The sequence below is a fragment of the Mustelus asterias genome, chromosome 23 (assembly GCF_964213995.1).
Source record: "Mustelus asterias chromosome 23, sMusAst1.hap1.1, whole genome shotgun sequence".
Classification (NCBI taxonomy): domain Eukaryota; kingdom Metazoa; phylum Chordata; class Chondrichthyes; order Carcharhiniformes; family Triakidae; genus Mustelus; species Mustelus asterias.
In genome coordinates, this window is record NC_135823.1 from 22,905,611 (window position 1) to 22,930,464 (window position 24,854).

The 24,854-nt window shown below is 45.2% G+C and overlaps 1 protein-coding gene across 1 annotated transcript; it reads left to right on the top strand.

The window, feature by feature from the left end:
- Positions 1 to 3,037: 3,037 nt before the first annotated feature.
- Positions 3,038 to 24,616, top strand: cpsf4 (cleavage and polyadenylation specific factor 4). Its single transcript, XM_078240108.1, has 8 exons — positions 3,038 to 3,299; positions 10,011 to 10,061; positions 11,120 to 11,272; positions 12,901 to 12,996; positions 13,619 to 13,712; positions 16,620 to 16,695; positions 18,017 to 18,193; positions 23,479 to 24,616. Exons 1-8 carry the CDS (start codon positions 3,197 to 3,199, stop codon positions 23,545 to 23,547), a joined length of 819 nt encoding a protein of 272 aa, XP_078096234.1. The 5' UTR covers positions 3,038 to 3,196; the 3' UTR covers positions 23,548 to 24,616.
- The last annotated feature ends 238 nt before the right edge of the window (positions 24,617 to 24,854 follow it).

Below are 24,854 nucleotides of genomic sequence, written 5' to 3' on the forward strand. Positions count from 1 at the left end.
CACCCAGCCCAGAGCAATGGATTGTCGAGCAATGGATTCCCCCCCCATCAATCCCAATTTCCAGAGAGTCTGAAATTCAAAAATGTTTTTTTTTTCATTGGAATGTGTTAAAATTACAACATTTAAAAGACATTTGGACAGATACATGGATGGGAAAGAGAGTGGGCCAAACACAGGCAAATGGGACTAGTTCAGTTTAGGAAACCTGGTCAGCATGGATGAGTTGGGCCGAAGGGCCTGTTTCTGTGCTGTATATCTCTATGACTCTAAAAAGCAACATTTCAGCATGAAGTCTAGGAGGACAAGCCCCCAGTTTCCCCATGCTGTGGAATCCCCTCAAATCCCTCTGCTCCCCTGTCCTCCTTGGAAAACCTCTTTAAAACACTCCCTTTTCATTGAGAAAGTTTGTGATCACTCCTCCTAACATCTCCTTCCCGACCACAGTGTCATTTGTGTGTCTTTGTTACAGGCACTGTAATGCGCAGGAAAATGCCCCATTGTGGAAGAACTTGCAGCTCCAGTTATCTGAAGACTAACGGACATCAAGCCTGACGGACATCATCTTTGATTTCAAGGGTCCGTTGTCAATTTGTTATGGAATGGTTTATCAATAGGCTGCGTTTAATGCCATGCATGCACAGTTGTACAGTATTACTCCATGACGTCATTGCGAATGATCGAGTAGACAGCGACCAGAAGCAGAGTTGCTTATCAATCAGTTATTAAAGACAGTAATTAAAAAAGCCTCACCTTCTCTGAATCAGTAGGGCGGAGGGGAGGAATGGAACTCAGGGGCTTGGGATGGGGAGGTCTCTGATCCAGCTGGTTTCGTCCGCAATCCCGGATTACAACCTCCATATCCCACATTTGCAGCTGCGGGGCTCCTTCCCAGCGACAGGTTAAGGGGAAGAGGCTCTGGAGTAGGAGATTCAGAAACTCGGAGAGGCCGCGCCCTGACTTCGTACCGGGCTCAGAAACTCAGGTGAATGGCTTCAGGATCCAGCTGGCACTGTCTCCTGCAAAGGATGTAATATAGTTAGTTTCCTGTGCATGGGCGGACAAGTGCACATGTGCTGATGTGGGCATCAGCACCCATCTTGCATTGGCAGGAGACACTGTAATCACTAGTATGCCAACTGCAACAACAACTTATATTTAAATAGCACCTTTAACACAATGAAATGTCACAAGGCACTTCACAAAAGCATTATAAAACAAACCAGGCTGTATGATGTGATATTAGATGAGATAATCAAGCAATTGGTCAAAGAGGTAGGTTTTAAAGAATGTCTCAAGAGAGGAAAGTGAGGTAGCGAGGTGTGGGATGGGAGTTCCAGAGCTTGGGCCCAGACAACTGAACACAACTCTGCTACCATCAGACTTTTGAATGGACCTACCATATATTAAGCTGATCTTTCTGTGCACCTTAGCTGTGACTACAACACTACATTCTGCACTCTCTCCTTTCCTTTCCTTCCCCCTATGTACTCCATGAACGGCATGCTTTGTATAACGCGCAAGAAACAAGACTTTTCACTGTATATAATACATGTGACGATAATAAATCAAAAATTCAGACAATTCATTTAAATACTAGACTATTATTTTTGATGCTACAACTGCAGGGTGGCTTCATTTCAGCTTTATTTTGACTGAAACAGATGCCATCTCCTTGCACAACCTCGTTGTAGTTGTTTCCTGAACTTTATTCCTGCACCATAAAGACACAATACACAGGCAAGTTGAAGTTAGAACAAAATTAGAAAATGAGGCGAATTTACGCCCGGTCCAGCAACAAGCAACATCTGAGGAATGGGGGGGAGGGGGAGGCGTATTTGCCTGTGTTTGACTCCCCCCCTCCAACTACCCCCCTCCCCCAACTACCCCCCTCCCCCAACTACCCCCCTCCCCCATCCCGGTCCAGTAATATCGGAGGATGGGGGGGGGGGGGGGGGAGCTGTTTGCCTGTGTTTGACCTCCCACCCCAACTACCACCCCCACCCCCACCCCCACCCCCAACTAGCCCCCATTCCTGGTCCAACATCTGAGGAAATATTTCTTCACCCAAAGAGTGGTGAGCCTGTGGAATTCATAACCACAGGAAGTAGTTGACGCCAAAACATTGAATGTATTCAAGAGGCGGCTGGATATAGCACTTGGAGCGAATGGATCAAAGGTTATGGGAAGAAAGCAGGATTAGGCTATTAAGTTGGACAAGCAGCCATGATCGTGATGAATGGCGGAACAGGCTCGAAGGTCCAAATGGCCTCCTCCTGCTCCGATCTTCTATGTTTCTATCTGTGTGGAAGATAGACCAGTTAACATTTCAGGTATGAATGTTAGTCAGACAGGAAGAAGCACCATTTTTAAAAAGAAGAGAAGAGGGATAATGAATATGCAAAGACACAAACAACGAAAAATAAATCTATGAAGTGATTGAATATAAAAAGCAAGAGATAGTTAAATCACAGAAGTACTGCATGAGGCAAAATGAGGGAAATCAAATAAAAGATAGATACGAGAGAGCAAAAGTAATTAAAAGGGTATATGGAAAGGGAAGAATGAAAGCCTTATAAAGCAAACCATCCACCTGTAGACTGCTAGAAAAAAAGTCATAGAAACATACAGTGCAGAGGAGGCCCTTCGGTCCATTGAGTCTGCAAAACACCTGACCTCCCACCTAATCCCATTTACCAGTAGAATCATAGAAATTTCAAAAGTCAATCAATGCTTAAATTAGGATGGGGATTGTCACTACTCTACCTACCCCACTCTTAGCATCAAATAACTTCTTACTCCAGATCTCAAGTTGCCAGCAGCCCCTTCCTAAAATGGGAGTTATAACTAGAGCCTGAAGTGCATACTATTGTCAAATATTCCCTGCACCACTAGATTGATTTATATTTCAAAAGTACTTCATTGACTGTAAAAAGCATCAGAACTTCTTAAGATAGTGAAAGGCGCTATAGAAATGCAAGTTCTCCCTCAAAGGGCTGAGCAGCAAGTTGCTCCTGGTGTTATTCCTGATTCCTCCGGCAGACAGGTGGCGCTGTGCCTGGCAGAGCGAGCCCTCTTACTGCCGGTGGCGGCTCTTTGTTGTGGAGCGGGAGGTCAAGGTTCCTGGGCCTAGTGTTCACGCTGTGCATCCTCGGCCTGGGTTAGGGGCGCTCAGGCGGCGGCAGCAGCAGTTGTGAAGATGCAGGAGCTCATTTCCAATGTGGAGCACATCAGGTTCGAGCTGGAGATGGCGGTGGAGCAGCAGCTCGGGGCTCAGCCGCTGCCCTTCCCCGGCATGGACAGTGAGTGAGGGGGAGAGGGACACAACACAACAAACACCCCCCCCCCCCCCCCATCCAACTACGCTCCCCACCTCACCCCCTCCTACCCCTCTACCCCTCCTCCTACCCCTCTACCCCCAACTACTCCCCCTTCTACCCCTCTACCCCCAACTACTCCCCCACCCCCTCCTACCCCTCTACCCCCAACTACTCCCCCACCCCCTCCTACCCCTCTACCCCCAACTACTCCCCCACCCCCTCCTACCCCTCTACCCCCAACACTCCTCCTCCTACCCCTCTGCCCCAACTACTCCCCCTACCCCTCCCACCCACAACTACTCCCACTCCTAACTATCCCCCCACCCCCCTAACTACCCACCTCCTCTATCCTCTCCCATAAAATATTAAAAGATTTTAATTATCAAAACTTTGAAGGTAATTAAAATATCGCCTTGTGGAATATCAATATATGGTGAAGGTGAAGTCGCACGGGATCAGAGGTGAGCTGGCAATGTGGATACAGAACGAGCTTGGTCAACGAAGACAGAGGGTAGCAGTGGAAGGGTGCGTTTCTGAATGGAGGGCTGTAACAAGTGGCCCTTACAAGTGGCGTTCCTCAGGGATCAGCGCTGGGACCTTTGCGTTTTGTAATATATATATATAAATGATTTGGAAGAAAATGTAACTGGATTGATTAGTAAGTTTGCGGACGACACAAAGGTTGGTGGATTTGCGGATAGCGATGAGGACCATCAGAGGATACAGCAGGACATAGATCAGTTGGAGACTTGGGTGGAGAGATGGCAGATGGAGTTTAATCCGGACAAATGTGAGTTAATGCATTTTGGAAGGTCTAATACAGAGGGGAAATATACAGTAAATGGCAGAACCCTTAAGAGTATTGATAGGCAGAGGGATCTGGGTGTACAGGTACGCAGGTCACTGAAAGTGGCAATGCAGGTGGAGAAGGTAGTCGAGAAGGCATACGGCATGTTTGCCTTCATCGGCCGGGGCATTGAGTTTAAAAATTGGTAAGTCATGTTGCAGCTTTATAGAATCTTAGTTAGGCTGCACTTGGAATATAGTGTTCAATTCTGGTCGCCACACTAGCAGAAGGATGTGGAGACTTTGGAGAGGGTACAGAAAAGATTTACCAGGATGTTGCTTGGTATGGAAGGCATTAGCTATGAGGAGAGGTTGGAGAAACTTGGTTGTTCTCACTGGAACGACGGAAGTCGAGGGGCAACCTCATAGAAATCTACAAGATTATGAGAGGCATGGACAGAGTGGATAGTCAGAAGCTTTTTCCCAGGGTGGAAGAGTCAATTACTCGGGGGCACAGATTTAAGGTGCGAGGGGCAATGTTTAAAGGAGATATACGAGTCAGATTTTTTACAGAGAGAGTAGTAGGTGCCTGGAACTCGTTGCCGGGGGAGGTATTGGAAGCAGATATGGTAGTGACTTTTAAGGGGCGTCTGGACAAATACATGAATAGGATGGGAATGGAGGGATATGGTCTCAGGAAACATAGGGAGTTTTAGTTAAGTCGGGCAGCATGGTCGGTGCAGGTGTGGAGGGCCGAAGGGCCTGTACCTGTGCTGTAATTTTCTTTGTTCTTTGTTTTTTATTGTTTGAGGGCACTTTGGTAAAGTGCCTGGAGATATTTTCCTTTATTGAAGATGTTTTACAAATTGAACCAGAAGTTGACAATGCGGCAAGTCTGGAAAGCAAGTTTGGAATTGGAACTGAATGTATTCTAAACAATAGCAGCATGTTTTTCCATAATGTTGCTGAACTGACTTGACTTGCATTGAGGGGAGTTCTTGTGGTTTGTGCAAGGACCTGTAGACCATACCTTTGTAGACCAGAGGCTAGATGTTCAGTCGGTGTGCTACATGTAGTGCTGAAGTGTGGGGTGTCACTTTTGTGTTGCTGTCACAATAGTAACCATCATCATTAAGATGACATTGTTGCAGTGTTGGCATCTTGCGTGGAAATCATTTTGGTATATGTGTTAAGAAGTTGAGCTTTTTCCTTCCAATATTCTGTGGTTGTATATAGTGCTGGCAAGTGTTGAGTTAAATTATTGAATTGATTTTTTAAAAAACCATGAACATTATAGAACATAAATAAGAGCAGGAGCAGATTGTTCAATCCAAGAGCTCTGCTTCAACATTTCTTTTGATCATGGATGATCTTCCTGCACTAGCGCCAAATCACTTCAATTTGTTTGTATCCATAAACCTTCTGATTTCTGTCTTGAACAGAATTAACAGCTGAGCATTCGCATTCCTCTGGGATAATGACTTCCAAAGATCCATGGCCCTTTGAGCAAAAAATCTCTGCCCTTTGCCTTATCCTGAGACTGATTTCTCTATCTAGACTCCCCTCCCAGCATCTACCCTGTCAAACCTTTATGTTTCAGTGAGAAACTTCTAAATTCCAACGTGCATTGGCTTATGCCTCTAAATCTCTCCCTTGAGGGCAATTCAGTCCTCTTAGGGATGAGCCTAGTGAACCTTTCTGCACTCGCCTTAGGGCAAATATGTCCTTCCTTTGGCAAGGAGACCAAAACTGTACTCCAGTTGTTGCCTTAGCAAGATTTTACACAATTGGAGTAGCATTTGCTGGTGAGAATAAATGTGCACAAACGTTATTGCGGCATGTTACAGCTGAAATGCATTGTACCACACAGTGGGATTTCCCCACAGGCTAAGTTACCAACCTGTGCTGTTCTGGGAAGGTGTTGAACTGAGGAGCTGAAAAGTAAAGGAGATAACACCACCACCTCGAGTTTTACCCATGCACACAAATAGTAATAGAGAGGTGGAGGAAGAAATTGCTAAGCAGATTATGGATATGTGTGGGGGTCACAGGGTAGTTGACATGGGGGACTTTAACTTTCCAAATATTGATTGGAACCTTTGTAGGTCGAATAGTTCGGATGGGGCAGTTTTTGTGCAGTGTGTGCAGGAGGGTTTCCTGACACAATATGTGGATAGGCCGACAAGAGGTGAGGCCACATTGGATTTGGTACTGGGAAATGAACCGGTCCAAGTGTTAGATTTGGTTGTGGGAGAGCACTTTGGAGATAGTGACCACAATTCGGTGTCTTTTGTTATTGCAATGGGGAGGGATAGGGCCGTACGGCAGGGCAAGGTTTACAATTGGGGGAGAGGTAATTATGATGCGATTAGGCAAGAATTAGGGGGCATAAGATGGGAACAGAAACTGTCAGGGAAAGGCACTAATGAAAAGTGGAACTTTTTCAAGGAACAAATACTGGGTGTCCTTGATAGGTATGTCCCTGTCAGGCAGGGAGGAAATGGCCGAGTGAGGGAACCATGGTTCACGAAAAAGGTGGAATGTCTTGTGAAAAGGAAGAGGGAAGCTTATGTAGGGATGAGGAAACGAGGTGGCTCGATTGAGGGTTACAAGTTAGCAAGGAATGAGCTGAAAAAGGGGCTTAGGAGAGCTAGGAGGGGATATGAGAAGTCCTTGGCGGGTCGGATCAAGGAAAACCCCAAGGCTTTTTACTTTTATGTGAGGAATAAAAGAATGACCAGGGTGAGGTTAGGGCCGGTCAAGGACAGTAGTGGGAACTTGTGTATGGAGTTAGTAGAGATAGGAGAGGTGATGAATGAATACTTTTCTTCAGTGTTCACCAAGGAGAGGGGCCATGTTTTTGAGGAAGAGAAGGTGTTACAGGCTAATAGGCTGGAGGAAATAGTTGTTCGGAGGATGTACTGGCAGTTTTGAATAAACTGAAGGTCGATAAGTCCCCTGGGCCTGATGAAATGTATCCTAGGATTCTTTGGGAGGCCAGGGATGAGATTGCAGAGCCTTTGGCTTTGATCTTTGGGTCCTCACTGTCCACGGGGATGGTGCCAGAGGACTGGAGAGTGGCGAATGTTCCAGTCTGTTTAAGAAAGGGAATAGAAATGACCCTGGTAATTATAGACCGGTTAGTCTTACTTCTGTGGTTGGTAAATTGATGGAAAAGGTCCTTGGGGATGGGATTTACGACCATTTAGAAAGATGCGGATTAATCCGGGATAGTCAGCACAGATTCGTGAAGGGCAAGTCGTGCCTCACAAATTTGATTGAATTTTTTGAGGAGGTAACTAAGTGTGTTGATGAAGGTAGGGCAGTTGATGTCATATACATGGATTTTAGTAAGGCGTTTGATAAGATCCCCCATGGTCGGCTTATGATGAAAGTAAGGAGGTGTGGGATAGAGGGAAAGTTGGCCGATTGGATAGGTAACTGGCTATCTGATATCTGATCGAAGACAGAGGGTGGTGGTGGATGGAAAATTTTCGGACTGGAGGCAGGTTGCTAGCGGAGTGCCACAGGGATCAGTGCTTGGTCCTCTGCTCTTTGTGATTTTTATTAATGACTTGGAGGAGGGGGCTGAAGGGTGGATCAGTAAATTTGCTGATGACACCAAGATTGGTGGAGTAGTGGATGAGGTGGAGGGCTGTTGTAGGCTGCAAAGAGACATAGATAGGATGCAAAGCTGGGCTGAAAAGTGGCAAATGGAGTTTAACCCTGATAAATGTGAGGTGATTCATTTTGGTAGGACTAATTTCAATGTGGATTACCGGGTCAAAGGTAGGGTTCTGAAGACTGTGGAGGAACAGAGAGATCTTGGGGTCCATATCCACAGATCTCTGAAGGTTGCCACTCAAGTGGATAGGGCGGTGAAGAAGGCCTATAGTGTGTTAGCTTTTATTAACAGGGGGTTGGAGTTTAAGAGCCGTGGGGTTATGCTGCAACTGTACAGGACCTTGGTGAGACCACATTTGGAATATTGTGTGCAGTTCTGGTCACCTCACTATAAGAAGGATGTGGAAGCGCTGGAAAGAGTGCAGAGGAGATTTACCAGGATGTTGCCTGGTTTGGAGGGTAGGTCTTATGAGTAAAGGTTGAGGGAGCTAGGGCTGTTCTCTCTGGAGCGGAGGAGGCTGAGGGGAGACTTAATAGAGGTTTATAAAATGATGAAGGGGATAGATAGAGTGAACGTTCAAAGACTATTTCCTCGGGTGGATGGAGCTATTACAAGGGGGCTTAACTATAGGGTTCATGGTGGGAGATATAGGAAGGATATCAGAGGTAGGTTCTTTACGCAGAGAGTGGTTGGGGTGTGGAATGGACTGCCTGCAGTGATAGTGGAGTCAGACACTTTAAGAACATTTAAGCGGTTATTGGATAGGCACATGGAGCACACCAGGATGATAGGGAGTGGGATAGCTTGATCTTGGTTTCACATAAAGCTCGGCACAACATCGTGGGCCGAAGGGCCTGTTCTGTGCTGTACTGTTGTATGTTCACACTCTGGGACCTGTCCTCTTGACTGAGTGTATATGAAAGCTTCAGTAAGTATCGTCCAGGCTGTTTGTAACGATCATGAATTGAGTCTGTCACTTGGGAATTTTTCATAGTGACAAACCGATTACTATTGACAACTCCCCTTTCCGTCCCCACTCCCTAACTACATGCAGTTCTTAAATCAAACTGCCAGCAGATGTGTACTTAACACTGGGAAGCTGTGTGAATCACTGCCTTTGGATAGTCCAGGTCAAGTTGGTATCCTTGCAGTCTCTGGCCAGCTGCTACTCGCATCTTTCTCTCAGGTGACCAGAGCAATAATTAACATCTTCTCTCCTGAAGAAACAGGAGTGTTGGATGAGCAGAAGAAACAGGAGTGTTGGATGAGCAGAATGAAGAGCACATTCAGACTGATCCATTTTGTCCAGCAGTCAATCTGTATAAACACAGTTGCAACTTTCTTTTAAACTGGTGCCACTTTGGACACTTGCATGACCAGCATGAAAGAGCGGTCAGCATCCTCCTCCTGTACGCTGTCGGCTCTCTTGTCCCACCTGCTGAAGCTCTTTTAAAGTCGATGTAGGTAGCGTGCTGATTAATTTTAAAAATAAATGCAGTATTTGGTGAACCGGTGCACCATTGTAAACTCACTTGTGAGCATTCTCATGTCTGGCCTCTGTTCACTAATGGGCATCCACCTCAATCATTGGGGGTAGTGGTGGCGGAACTGTTTGAGATTGCCCAATTCAGAACCCTTGCATTCATGCAGGAGGACAGAATAAATGGCTTTTGGGCAACAGAGGAACTGGCTTTCCTGGTTGGCAAGTCTTGGACCAGAGAATGTGGATGAGGAGTTGGAGCCTGATCCTATTGGAATGAAATTAGGAAATACTTCGACAGACAAAGGGTGGCAGAAATTTGAGAATCTTTCCAAAGTGTAGTTGATGCTCAAATAAAAGCAAAATACTGTGGATGTTGTAAATCTGAAATAAAAACAGCAAATGCTGGATAAACTCAGCAGTCCTGGCAGCATCTATGGAGAGAGAATCACAGTTAACATTTCGAGTCTACAGACTCAATATTAACTCTTTCTCTCTCACAGATGCTGCCAGACATGATGGGTTTATCCAGCATTTTCCGTTTTTATATTATTATTAAAGCAGTTGGGGCTTGGTCAATTTTAAATTGCGATTTTAAAGTTATAAAGGGATATGGGGCAAAGATGGGTATAAGGAACTAGGTCAGAGATCAGCCATGATCTCAATGAGTCACAGAACAAGCTCACAGGGACTAATGACCCATTCCTGTTCGTGTACAAGTAGCCTCAACTTACATAATTATAATTGAAACTTTTCAGAACTAGTGAACTTTTAAAACGTGTGCTTTTTATTTCTCCCTCAGAGTCGGGGGCAGCAGTCTGTGAATTCTTTTTGAGGGCATCGTGTGGAAAGGGTAAGTGATCTGGGCTGAGCTGTTTCCATCTTCAATTCTCTGCTGCTTTCCAATCTACTTCTGTCCATTAGTGATGTTGTAATCCGTTAGTTGGGACCAGAGCTCCTATCACTAAGCTTCGGTCAGATTCCCTATTGTGTTTTACTATACATGAGGTCTTCTCATTGTGGGGTGGTGGATGAGTGGCAGGCAGGGGGTCACTGCTTGCTTCCTGAAGGCTCCTTTTCGCCCCCTCCGCCCCCCACCACCTCTGCCCGTTTAGATGTGCTTTACCTTGTGATGTCAGGGGGAAGGCCTGAAGCAAGCTGTCTTCCCACAAAGAAAAGGAGAGTCACTTTGACAGTTCTCACACGCCAGTCCCCGACTGAGTAATGCATTGACAGAAATCGGGGAGCAGCTCATTAGTCAGACTTCTCGGCTACATAATGTTTCCTGGACAGGGAGAACTAGCAGGGTGAGGTGAGGGAGGGAAGATAATACAGTAACGCGGCCCATTAATGTGAGACAAAGTGTTTCTTCATCATATCTTTAATTCATGCTGCCAGTGAGGTGGAGAGTCTGGACTATTGACCTATGGCTGAGATTTCCTGTTTAAGACATTCTCAGTCTTGGTCCTGGTTTCAGGACAGGATGGTAACCTGGTTATTTCCACAAAGAGTGAAGAAAATTCATTGGGCAGTTCATTTCAGCCCCCTCTGTTCCAGTGTGTTTCCTGAACATTGTGCGCTAGCTTGTTCCTGTGTAGGAGTTAGCTGCAATGCTGAAGGGAGAGGGAATATTTTCTATCATCCGGAAAATGTATCCAATTCCATCCCACTGACAAACGGTGTTTATTCCTCATATCGAACAAGTCACAATTCCCGAGTCACTCTGTAAAATGTGTCAGTTACTGCTCTTCATTCTGTGTTAAGTAATCAGATTTCTACCATGCATCTAGAGTCTCTGCCTCTGTGAAAACCCCGGCTGTGGATTTTTTCCTCTTCATCCCCAAAACAGAATGGAGAAGTGTCCTGTGCTGAGCGACTGCTTTGCTGATTGAATCTAATTTTGCATTGCAGGTGGAATGTGCCCCTTTCGCCACATTAGTGGTGAGAAGACGGTGGTGTGCAAACACTGGCTGAGGGGGCTCTGCAAGAAAGGAGATCAGTGTGAATTCTTACATGAGTATGACATGACCAAGATGCCCGAGTGCTATTTCTATTCCAAGTTTGGTGAGCGTTCCCTCCTTGTGGTTTCCAAACACGCCCAGGTGTCTGATCACAGTCGAGGCTGGGAAGGGCAAGTTTTGTATCTCTGGTGATCTAGGGCAGCACAGTGGCCCAGTGATTAGCACTGCTGCCTCACAGCACCAGGGAGCCAGGTTCGATCCTGGCCTTGACTGATTGTCTGTGTGGAGTCTGCACGTTCTCCCAGTGTCTGCGTGGGTTTCCTCCGGATGCTCCGGTTTCCTCCCACAGTCCCAAGATGTGGTGGATTGGCCATGCTAAATTACCACTTCGTGTCCAAAGATGTATACGTTAGGGAGATAAGCGGGATAAGTGTGTGGGGTTAGGGGATAGAGCAGGGGTGGATGGGCCTGCGTTAGGTGCTCTGTTGGAGAGTCGGTGCAGACTTGATGGGCTGGATGGCCGCCTTCTGCACTGCAGGGATTCTGTGACATTCTGTGAGTGATGGCAAAGTGGTTAACTTACTGAAGTAGAACATGCCACACCTCACCTATGTGGTAAAGCCAAACGTTATGAAATCATAGAAATCATAGAAACCATACAGTGCAGGAAGAGGCCATTCGGCCCATCGAGTCTGCACCGACCACAATCCCACCCAGGCCCTACCCCCATATCCCTACATATTTTACCCGCTAATCCCTCTAACCTACACATCTCAGATCACTAAGGGGCAATTTTCATAGAAATCATAGAAACCCTACAGTGCAGAAGGAGGCCATTCGGCCCATCGAGTCTGCACCGACCACAATCCCACCCAGGCCCTACCACCACCATTTAGCATGGCCAATCAACATAACCCGCACATCTTTGGACTGTGGGAGGAAACCGGAGCACCCGGAGGAAACCCACGCAGACACGAGGAGAATGTGCAAACTCCGATTTTATCTTTTTTAAACTTGATGATTTAATAACATTCAAGAATAACTTTTTAACATTTTTGTTCTTCACGGGCAGTGCAGTCGGTTTTATTGGTAACTGGAGCATAGAAGATTGAGGGGAGATTTGATAGAGGTGTATAAGATTTTGATGGGTATAGATAGAGTGAATGCAAGCATGCTTTTTCCACTGAGGGTAGGGGAGAAAAAAACCAGAGGGCATGGGTTAAGGGTGAAAGGAGAAAAGTTTAAAGGGAATATTAGGGGGGGGGCTTCTTCACACAGAGAGTGGTGGGAGTGTGGAATGAGCTGCCGGATAAAGTGGTAAATGCGGGGTCACTTTTAACATTTAAGAAAAACTTGGACGGGTTCATGGATGAGAGGGGTGTGGAGGGATATGGTCCAAGTGCAGGTCAGTGGGACTGGGAAAAAATGGTTCGGCACAGACAAGAAGGGCCAAAAGGCCTGTTTCTGAGCTGTAATTTTCTCTGGTTCTATGGCTATGCTAAATTGACTCTTCGTGTCTAAAAATGTTTAGGTTAGGGGGATTAGCGGGATAAATACGTGGTGGGGAATAGGGTGGTGGGTGGGCCTGGATAAGATGCTCTGTCGGAGAGTCGGTGCAGACTTGATGGGCTGAATGGCCTCCGCATTGTAGGAATTCTATGAATACTTGTGTTTTCCTTGCTGCTTCCTCCTTGTGGCCTGTGTTTTAATTTGCTCCTTTTGCCTCCACAGGTGAATGTAGTAACAAGGAATGCCCATTTCTACACATTGATCCTGAGTCCAAAATCAAAGATTGTCCCTGGTACGATCGAGGGTTTTGTAAACATGGTAAGCACTGAGCGGTGGCGGGGCTCACTCATATACATCCTCTTGGTATTTATTGGCAGAGACCTGGCAGTGGGTTCCATTGCTCCACACTGTGCAGGAGCGAGCTGCTTGGGCGCCTGATCCAGGTTTCACCTCAACATTGGCATACTCTCCAGCAGGAAGTGCTCAATGGTGATTCAAAACAACCACCGAATATGATGTTTTTATTTCCCCCCTCCCTAATCCAGCGTGTGGAGGGGCAGGTGTGGAGGCATAGCTACCACCCTGCCTGACATCAGTGTTTCCAGCCCGAGATTAGTGTTCTCAGCTGGTGCTGAGTGACAATCTGCCTGGGATTTCTCTCTCTGTTGGGTGGGCACATTTCACTTTGCTTTTGTTACTCCTATCCGTTCCAAAGTAGAGACGTTTTGTAAGTATTCCTTATCAACATTGCATGAATAGCACAGATATTGTGTTAATAAATTTTTAAGCGGATGCAGTTGTGTACAGCTAGGATTGATCAATTCCTTGGTGATTAATCCGACTGAATCCTGTTGGACTCCTTGTGCCTTGGGTGTAAGAATGTTATTTGTTGAATTATAATTTTGGCAGATTACTAATCTTGAATCTTGTCTTGTTGCAGGTCCCCTGTGTAGACATCGGCATACTCGGCGAGTTATCTGTGTAAATTATTTGGTAGGGTTCTGCCCCGAGGGCCCCAGCTGTAAATTCATGCAGTAAGTACACACCTACAGAGGAACATTGTAATGGGAGCAGATCATTCAGCCCCTCGAACCTGTCCCGTCATTCTGTTGGATCAGTTCAAATTGACCACTGTTACCCCTGGATGCCCGCAAGTAACAAATCTTCAGACGAGATTGATCAATGATTTTCTGACTGCCTATTGACCGTGACATCAGTAAACATTGGTGTGAGCAGTATTGTGATTGGACATTGCTATGGGAACAATAATCAATCTTGACAGAAAATGCTCAGTATGTTAGGGGTGGGGTAATGGAGGGATGTGTGGAAAAGGGAGAGAGTCCTGTATGTCGGCTCTCACTCTGTCAGCAACACTCTCATCTGAGTCCGAAAATTGTAGGTTCAAGTCCCATCCCAGTGACTTGAGTATGAACCTTTGATACTCGCAGGGCAGGTTTGAGGAAGTGCTGCATTATTGTCGGTGCTGTCTCCTGGATGGGATATTAAACCAAGGTCCTGCTGGTCTTTTTAAGGTCCGATGGCCATATTTTGAAGAAGAGCAGGGAGAGTTGTACTCACTGTCCTATCTATTTCTTATCCTTCTGTTAACATAACTAAAAATAAGCTACCTGGTTATTATCACATTACAATTAATTGGAGCTTGCTGTGAGCAAACTGGTTGCCAAGTTTCCTACGTTGCAGCAGTAGGCTATGAAATGGCTATTAAGACATCCTGAAATGCTCTCTGAATGCCTGTTTCTCTCTCTCTCTCTCTGAGTAAAGTTGGGGTACGAGAGAGATGGAATTGCTTTTCCATGAGGGGTTTGCAGTAGTCTCACACTCCCCAATGGAGGGAAGGAGCCTGAATCATCTTCCAATGGGAATGATAGATCACAAACTGCACGACGATCTGTAACATCCTGCGCTGTGAAATAAACTGGCCACTAGTAACCAATCTTCCCTTTAATGTTTGTGCAAGCAGGAGCCTCATAGTAAAACAAACGAGCTTTGCACCACAAGAAAAAATAGAGGCAATATTGATGACAAGGACATATTCAGTGTGGGAGGACTAGAATGATGATTGTTGCAGTGAAAAAGAACACTGATTCTTGCCTCGCTTAGGTAGGTCCAGTGATGCTCTGCCTCATTCAGCTTAGGAAAGGTTTGGATCCATTCCTGGTGTGTCCATGGCTCTTCTCATGCCCTGTTCATTGTGGAGATCTATGCACTCTGTGCCACCCGCTTGGTGCTCGATACGTTTACCCCACTGGAGCGGTGGGCCTTTGAGCCCCTTATTACAGTGCGGGAGGGGTGGTGATGGGCTGGGAGTGCTGTTTTCCGTCACAGCTACTTAATGCCAAATCCATTCCAAGTGCAGAATTAATGCAGAGTGTGGAAATGCAGCAGTCAGGAACCTTTGATGTCAGGAAGACATTCAGCCCTGTGTTAAAGCTGTTCTGTAATGTTAGGAGCTGTTACCATGTGTATTTATGGCTTGTATAACTTTCTCAGTATCACTGCAGGTGCATTGAATGTTGTGACCATACACTTTTTATAGTAGATGTACTCAAGGTGGGTGGGTCAGTTTGTGTAATTTTATTGAGCAATAGTTTCCCAGGTTGTTAAATGATAAAAGGGGTTGAAATAGGTGGACATGGAGAGATTACGTCCTCTGGTAGGAGGGGTACAGAACAACATAACATCATCTTCAAGTCAAAGCTGGCCATTTTTTTTTCAATCATTGGACATGGGCATCGCTGGCTGGCCAGCAGTTATTGCCCATCCCTAGTTGCCTTTTGAGAAGGTGCTGGTGAGCTTCCTTCTTGAATCGCTGCAGTCCATGTGCAGTGGGTTGACCCATGATGCCGTTAGGGAGGGAATTCCAGGATTCTGACCCAGCGACTGCGAAGGGACAGCAACATATTTCTAAGTCAGGATGGTGAGTGGTTTGGAAGGGAACTTGTTGGTGGTGGTGTTCCCATGTATCTGCTACTCTTGTCCTTCTAGATGGAAGTGACCGTGGGTTTGGAAGGTGCTGTCTAAGGATCATTGGTGAATTTCTGCAGTGTATCTTGTAGATAGTACACACTGTTGCTACTGAGCATTGGTGATGGAGGGCGTGGATGTTTGTGCATGTACCAACCAAGCGGCTGCTTTGTCCTGGATGGTGTCAAGCTTCTTGAGTGCTGTTGGAGCTGCACCCATCCAGGTAAGTGGGGAGTATTCCATCACACTCCTGACTTGTGCCTTGTAGATGGTGGACAGGCTTTGGCGAGTCAGGAGGTGAGTTACTCACCAGAGTATTCCTAGCCTCTGACCTGCTCTTGTAGCCATTGTGTTTATGTGGCCAGTCCAGTTGAGTCCATTTGAGTCAAGTCAGGGAGCACATATCTATACAAAAGGCAACAGAAAAATCATGTCCCCAATTGGGGGGGAGGGATGGAATTGAAATTTTGATTTTAGTTATGTAAGGATATTGAACAATCTTGGACCTGAGATGGGGAAATGAAGTTCAAATACAGATCAGCTATGATGCAAAGTGGTTAACAGCACTGGCTCAAGGGGTTGAATGGCCTCTTGATGTTTCTAAATCGCTGCAGGCATTATGTGTTGCAATCCAGTAATGACTAGCAATGTGTCCTATAGATCGAAGGGTGGCTGAATGAGTTGCTTGCGCAGGGCTCTCGTGGTTTATGGTGTCCTGTGAGGTGGGTGTATTGCAGGCCTGTAGCAACGAGTCATTTATCATCCTCTGCACGTTGAAGTTTGGAAATCGAGGAACCTTTACAACCCTTACATTGTGTCAGGGAACCAGTTGGATTTTACACTTAAATTTAACTAAAGTGTTTTACAACCTATTCCTCTCGCGCTGGCTTCTCTCTTTGTTTGCCGTCCACAAAAGTGAAGATTTGTTTCAAAACACTTTTTATTTCCTCCATCAGCCCTCGGTTTGAGCTGCCAATGGGGACTGGTGTTGACCAACCACCGTTACAACCACAGCAACTGATACTCCAAAAGGTGAGCTACCCACCAACACTTTTCCAAAATTATCTATTTGGTATGTTACTCTCTCTGAATCTTTTCCTTTCCCTTTCATTGAATGCTGCTGTTATTGCTAATAACCAGGCGTGTTCTCTGTCCACAGCCTCTGTCTAAAGAGTGGTTTGGGCTCATTTTGTTTTGCTTTTCCTTCCTGTTATAGAGGATGTCCATCAGCTCCACAAAGAAGATTTCTGTTCCCAGCTTCTGCCCAGAATGCGTACTTGGGGTCAGCTGGGTTAGCACAGCATCTCAGTGGGGCAATATTTCAGACATTGCATGGTGTAGCACTAAACCATACGGATCAAGATGCCAGACTTGATCGCTGGACTTTGCTGAGTTAAGTCCTTTCAGTCAGGACAATGGTATTACAATTGGCCCTAAGCCAGGAAGTCAAACATCAGCCAATGTTCCCACTGTTGATTGCTGCAAAGCTCACTATGTTGGACATGGACAGGATCAAGCTGGACATGGATACCACTGGTCAAGTGCCTGCTATGGGCGGCATAGTGGTTAACACTGCTGCCTCACAGCACCAGGGACTTGGGTTCGATTCCTGGCTTGGGTCACTGTCTGTGCGGAGTCTGCACATTCTCCCCATGTCTGCATGGGTTTCCTCCGGGTGCTCCGGTTTCCTCCCACGATCCGAAAGACGTGCTGGTTAGGTGCATTGGCCATGCTAAATTCTCCCTCAATGTACCTGAACGGGCACCGGAGTGTGGCGACTAGGGGATTTTCACAGTAACTTCATTGTGTTGTTAATGTAAGCCTACTTGTGACTAATAAATAAACTTTAAAACTGGCCTACTCAGTTGGAGATCACACATTAATGGACAGTTGTGAGGCCATGTCGAGTTACCAGCACTTAGAGATCACACTGCAGGCAGCAACTATTGGACTTCTGGTGTGTGACGGGACGAGCAATGCACGTACCACTGAACTGTCTACACTCCAAAAAATATTATAAATAAGATCTCGTTTTTAGCCTGGGCTTAGTGACGGAATTCTCATTGGTTTAAGCTCTGCTGTTGAGTTACACTTGTCATCTTGACTGTGACATCAATGTGGCACTTAAATTAAGTTTGGAAATTGATCTGAGGCAGTAGCTTTCTTTGAATTCAGCCTTGTATTTTGTAATTTTTCTGGATATGCACCCAGTTCCATGTAATCTTGAGGGCAATTAGGGATGGGCAATAAATGCCAGCGATGCCCACATTCTGGGAATGAATACACTAAAAGAAACAAGAAGACATAGCGGTCTAACAATCCTGTGCTAATACCTTTCTTTCTCTCTCCGCAGCAAAACTTTGCCCCGTATCTTCAGCGACCATCCTCTCTGATACAGATTCCTAGCACCAACGTTGCTGTCGGGCAGCAGAAGCCAAATATACAATCTGGCGGACCAATGCAGCCATCCCAGTTTCAGTCGTTGTCAAACCGAGGCCCTAGACCATTGGAACAAGTCACATGTTATAAGGTAAATGGAGGCTAATTGACAGATTATTGTCATTGAGAATAATTTAATGAAGGAAAATGATCCAGTTACTTCACGGGTGGCCATGTTATGCCTTTTTTAATAAGCTAGCATTTGTTGGCTGTCCCTCTTTGCCCCTGAAGGTGATGGTGAGCCACCATGTGAACCGCTGCAGTCCATATGGTGTGGGGTGCACCCACAGTGCTGCTAGGTAGTATGTTCCAGGTTTTTGATGCAGCAGCAGTGAAGGAATGGCGAGTTCCAAGTCAGGGTGCTGTGTGTCTTGGAGGACAACTTGCATGGTGGTGACGTTCCCGTGCATCTGCTGCCCTCGTCTTTCTAGGTGGTAGAGGTTGCCAGTTTGGAAGGTGCTGTTGAAGGAGCCTTGGTGAGTTGCTGCAGTGCATCTTGTAAGTAGTACACGCTGCTGCTGCTACTGTGCACTGATGGTGGAGGGAGTGAATAATTAGGGTGATGGATGGGGTGCTTTAAAACCGGCTAATTTATCCCAGTCTACTTGAGGGCAATTAATTTAGAAAAGGCATTGGTGATAGTTAACTTTAGAATAGAGATAACCACACACTTTTCGGCTAATCTGTCATTTCCCCAGCAGTTCACTTGTAATATATTAAAGAAAGATGCATTAGATTGGAACAGCAGACCATAAAGCCAACCCCACACTGGCTCCGCTCCCCAGATCCGCTTGATTCCCTGAGAGACTAAAACTCTGTATCTCGGCCTTAAATATTTTCAATGTTGGAGCATCCACAACCTCAGGGATAGAAAATTCCAAAGATTCACAACCTTTTGAGTGAGGAAATTTCTCCTCCTCTTGGTCCTAAATCATTGGTCCTCTATCCTGAAACAGTGCCTCCATGTTGTAGATTCCCTGGCCTGGGGAAACAGTGTATTTACCCTGTCACACCCCTTCATAATCTTCAATGTTTCAATGAAATCACTTCTATTCTTAATGTCAGGGACTATAGACCCAATTTACTCAGCCTCTCATCGTAGGATAACCTCCTCATCCCAGTGACCAGTCTGGTGAACCTTCGCTGTACTACCTCCAATGCAAGTATACTCTTCCTTAAATATGGAAACCAGAATCCGCACAGTATTCCCGGTGCGATCTCATCATGATTACATAAGAACATAAGAAATAGGAGCAGGAGTAGGCCATCTAGCCCCTCGAGCCTGCCCCGCCATTCAACAAGATCATGGCTGATCTGAAGTAGATCAGTTCCACTTACCTGCCTGATCCCTATAACCCCTAATTTCCTTACCGATCAGGAATCCATCTATCCATGATTTAAACATATTCAACGAGGTAGCCTCCACCACTTCAGTGGGCAGAGAATTCCAGAGATTCATCACCCTCTGAGAGAAGAAGTTCCTCCTCAACTCTGTCCTAAACTGACCCCCCTTTATTTTGAGACTGTGCCCTCTAGTTCTAGCTTCCTTTCTAAGTGGAAAGAATCTCTCTACCCCTACCCTATCCAGCCCCTTCATTATCTTATAGGTCTCGATAAGATCCCCCCTCAGCCTTCTAAATTCCAACGAGTACAAACCCAATCTGCTCAGTCTCTCCTCATAATCAACACTCCTCATCTCTGGTATCAACCTGGTGAACCTTCTCTGCACTCCCTCCAAGGCCAATATATCCTTCCGCAAATAAGGGGACCAATACTGCACACAGTATTCCAGCTGCGGCCTCACCAATGCCCTGTACAGATGCAGCAAGACATCTCTGCTTTTATATTCTATCCCCCTTGTGATATAGGCCAACATCCCATTTGCCTTCTTGATCACCTGTTGCACCTGCAGACTGGGTTTTTGCGTCTCATGCACAAGGACCCCCAGGTCCCTTTGCACAGTAGCATGTTGTAATTTTTTTCCATTTAGATAATCCAATTTGCTATTATTTCCTCCAAAGTGAATAACCTCGCATTTGTCAACGTTATACTCCATCTGCCAGATCCTCGCCCACTCACTCAGCCTGTCCAAATCTCTCTGCAGACCTTCTACGCCCTCCACACGATTCACTTTTCCACTTTGTGTCATCTACAAACTTTGTTACCCTACACTCAGTCCCCTCCTCCAGATGGCCAATATAAATGGTAAATAGTTGAGGCCCCAGTACCAATCCCTGCGGCACGCCACTAGTTACCATCTGCCAACCAGAAAAGCACCCATTTATTCCGCCTCTCTGCTTCCTGTCGGATAGCCAATCCCCAATCCACGCTAACACCCTACCCCCAACTCCATGTGACCCAATCTTCTTCAGCAACCTTTTGTGAGGCACCTTATCAAACGCCTTTTGGAAATCCGAAAACACCGCATCCACCGGTTCCCCTCTGTCAACCGCACTAGTCACATCTTCATAAAACTCCAACAAGTTCGTCAAGCACGACTTTCCCCATATGAATCCATGCTGCGTCTGCTTAATCGAACCATTCTTATCCAGATGGCCTGCTATTTCTTCTTTAATGATGGATTCCAGCATTTTCCCAACTACAGACGTTAAGCTAACCGGCCTGTAGTTACCCGCCTTTTGTCTATTTCCTTTTTTAAACAGCGGCGTAACATTAGCCGTTTTCCAATCCGCCGGCACTACCCCAGAATCCAACGAATTTTGATAAATAACCACTAACGCATCCGCTATTACCTCTGACATTTCTTTCAGTACCCTGGGATGCATTCCATCCGGGCCCGGGGACTTGTCCACCTTCAGTCCCGTTAGTCTACCAAGCACTGCCTCCCTGGTAACATTAATTGTATTGAGTACCTCTCCTCCTACCAACCCTCTATCGTTAATATTCGGTAAACTATTTGTGTCTTCCACCGTGAAGACCGACACAAAAAACTTATTTAAAGTTTCAGCCATTTCCTCATTTCCCACTATTAAATCCCCCCTCTCATTCTCCAAGGGTCCAACATTCACTCTTGCCACTCTATTGCTTTTTATATATTTGTAAAAGCTTTTACTATCTTTTTTTATATTTAGAGCTAGCCTAGCTTCATAACCTATCTTTCCTTTCTTTATCGCTTTCTTAGTCGTTCTTTGTTGTTTCTTAAAGTTTTCCCAATCTTCCGATTCTCCACTATTTTTGGCCACTCTGTACGCATCGGTCTTTAATTTAATACTCTCCTTAATTTCCTTCGTTATCCACGGCTGGCTATCCCTTTTCTTTATCAATGGAATATATTGTTGCTGAGTACTGAAAAGGATCTCCTTAAAAATCCTCCACTGTTCCTCAGCAAGACTTTCTCGTTCTGCTATTCCAATTGCCTCACAATGAAGACCAGCATGCCATTTGCTTTCCTAATGCTTGTTGTGCCTGCACACTAACTTCTTGGATCCTTTGAAGGAGGACATCCAGGTCTGTCTGAACATCAACACTTACAAGTTTCACACTTAAAAATAGAAAAGCAGATTTTTTTCTAATGATGACCAAAGTGAGTAACCTCATATTTCCCATATTATACTCCATCTGCCATCTTGTTGCACACTCACTCAACCTGTTTATATGTCTCCGTGTGTTGTCCTCAAAGCTTTGATTCCCACTTAGCTTTGTATTGTCAGCAAACTTGGATACATTATGCTCTGTCCCTTCATCTACGGCATTAATATAATTATAAATAATTGAGACCAGAGCACTCATAGAAATCATAGAAATCATAGAAACCCTACAGTGCAGAAGGAGGCCATTCGGCCCATCGAGTCTGCACCGACCACAATCCCACCCCACATATTTTACCCACTAATCCCTCTAACCTACGCATCCCAGGACACTAAGGGGCAATTTTTAACCTGGCCAATCAACCTAACCCGCACATCTTTGGACTGTGGGAGGAAACCGGAGCACCCGGAGGAAACCCACGCAGACACGAGGAGAATGTGCAAACTCCACACAGACAGTGACCCGAGCCGGGAATCGAACCTGGGACCCTGGAGCTGTGAAGCAGCAGTGCTAACCACTGTGCTACCGGGCTGTAATTGGTGCTACTCCACCAATTACAGCCTGACAACTTAAAAATGTCCATTTATCCCACTGCTCTCTACTTCCTGACTGTTAACTAATCCACTATCCGTGCTAATAAATTACCCCCAGTTACATGAACTCTCATCTTGTGTTTAATCTTTTGTGTGGCATCTTATTGAATACATCTTGAAAATCCAACACTGCATCTACTGGTTCCCCTTTATTTACCCTACAAGTTACATAAGAATCATAGAATCCCTACAGTGTGGAAGGAGGCCATTCGGCCAATCAAGCCTGCACCGACAACAATCCCACCCAGGCCCCATGTATTTACCCTGCTAGTCCCCCTGACACTAAGGGGCAATTTAGCATGGCCAATCAACCTAACCTACACATCCTTAAAAAAACATTTATAAAATTGTCAAACAAGATTTCCATTTCATAAAACCACATTGGTTTCTTCTAATTATATTATGCATTTTTAAGTGCACTGATAAGATTTCCTTAAAAATAGTTTCCGGCACTTTCCTGTCCTCTGATTGACCTGTACCAGGGAACGTTACCGTATTGTTTTTCTCACTAGCGCCAGGGACCCAGGTTTGATTCTTGGCTTGGGTCACTGTATGTGCGGAGTCTGCACATTCTCCCCATGTCTGTGTGGGTTTCCTCTGGGTGCTCTGGTTTACTCCCACAATATGAAAGATGTGCTGGTTAGGTGGATTGGCCATGCTAAATTCTCCCTCGGTGTACCCAAACAGGTGTGGTGACGAGGGGATTTTCACAGTAACTTCATTGCAGTGTTAATGTAAGCCTACTTGTGACACTAATAAATAAACTTTAAAACACTCCACAGAGTGTACCAGTATGCTTTTGAGGTGGTCAAAGAGAGGTTAAAGTTGTCCATTGGCTGGGACATGGTGACCTCAAATGATTTGGATAGCGGTGATGGGTTTTGCCCCACCAGATATAACCTGTGTAGTCTAGCATAGTCACATATATTGTTCAAATGGGTTGACTTCATTCAAAGAATATTGCAGGACGGTATTCTGGTATATTTCACACACACAATATGGAGTTGATTGCACATGGATCCTTCTATAAAATGAATTGGACTATCTTAGTAGTGTTGCTTCATCACCATCCAAGACCAGGAAGAAGTCTGAATATACTCATTATGTATCTCTTATCACCCTACAAATCTCATGGAGCATTAATGGTATAATGATGGCCCAACTGTGCCTCTCCTCTTCCATATCTTAACTGACTCTGTGGCCTTGAAATAAATTGGGTTTTTTTTATTTCTAGTGTGGTGAAAAAGGACATTACGCGAACCGATGTACCAAAGGACACTTGGCATTTCTTAGCGGTCAATAGCTGACTTACTGCTGAACGATACTTCGATGAAGAATGCAAGTTCATCTGATGCCCCAGATGGAGTCTCCGTTATTCTTGGATAGGGTTGGAAGTTGGAAAACCTAATTTATCTCCGACCTCCTTTAAGCACATTGTGACAGTTGCTACTGTAGTCTGTGCCACTGTTTTAAGGTTTGGTGTCAGGATGCACTTAACTCTGAAGAGTGAAAAGCTATTTATTAGCTTCCATTGTACCTGTTTCCAACCATACTGTTTAATGTCCCACAAGCTTGTATTTTCCACTGAAACCTGGTACAGAATTGGCAGTGGATCAATAAAGAAACTGAGGGAGGGAGAAATGCAGAATCTCAGTTGCTAGAAGATACTAAATAGTGATATTTCTATCACGCAGTTTCTGCACGTACTTAATTTTTTTTGTTTTTGTAAAGTTTTTTCCGATTGTGAGAGTGGTTTCGAGACGAGTATTGAGCAGCAGCTGCTCAGATCTGCTTTTAGAGGCTTTTTGCAAGCGTACCTCTCGACTGTGACGGCATCACCTTGGTGCTTTGAGCAGATGTGTTCCCTGTTGAACGCAGGATTGGCTGCTCTTATTGTCTCCCCTCAGCCTGCTCCTTTTCCCCAGTGGAGCTGCTTGATGTTGGGATGTTCTGATTAAAGTGAGAAGTATGCTTGTATGTGAAAGTGTTGGGGGAGGGGGCATGAAGACATCCTTAATCTATTTGGCATTGGATGGATCTACACTACATGAATAGTGTCTGAACATAATGTACCACCCAAGCTCCTACATTGATAGGAAAACCAACAGGAAATCCTGGTCAGATAACGACTTAGGTGCAATTATCTGTTGGTTTTGCAAGATAATTGATTAGGGTTACTTTAGGTCATGTAGAATTACTTGCTAGGGTGTCTTATTAATTTGCCTGTGCATTATCACATTTTATAGGAAAGAAAGATTTTAGTTTTGTGACAAAACAAAAATGCAATGAGAGTTGCACAAATTCTACTCTTGAAGCCTAAGTTACCTTATGATTGCCGGGTTCATTTTTATCCACTTTAATAAATATTTTTTAACAAAGACCTGTTTCCTCCTCCTCATTTAATCTCATTTACTGGCGTATTTTGCCTTCGAGAACTTTGCTGAGAAATTTGAAGTGAATTGGTGGTTCAAAAGGTTTTGTTGTGTTAAACTTCCTTTCTTGAAGTTTAGGGGAGAGTTGGTGCAGACTCGATAGACCGAATTGCCTCCCTGTACACTGTCGGGAATCTATGATCTTATGGTTTGTCAAATGTCTTCAATACATCTAGTT

What these genes read in the sequence shown, in the direction of transcription:
- cpsf4 (XM_078240108.1), top strand. Translation starts at nt 3,197, where the DNA reads ATGCAGGAGCTCATTTCCAATGTGGAGCACATCAGGTTCGAGCTGGAG. An exon ending in GCCCTTCCCCGGCATGGACA is followed by an intron (nt 3,300 to 10,010) that starts GTGAGTGAGGGG and finishes TTTCTCCCTCAG; the next exon opens with AGTCGGGGGCAGCAGTCTGT. An exon ending in AACAAGTCACATGTTATAAG is followed by an intron (nt 18,194 to 23,478) that starts GTAAATGGAGGC and finishes TTTTATTTCTAG; the next exon opens with TGTGGTGAAAAAGGACATTA.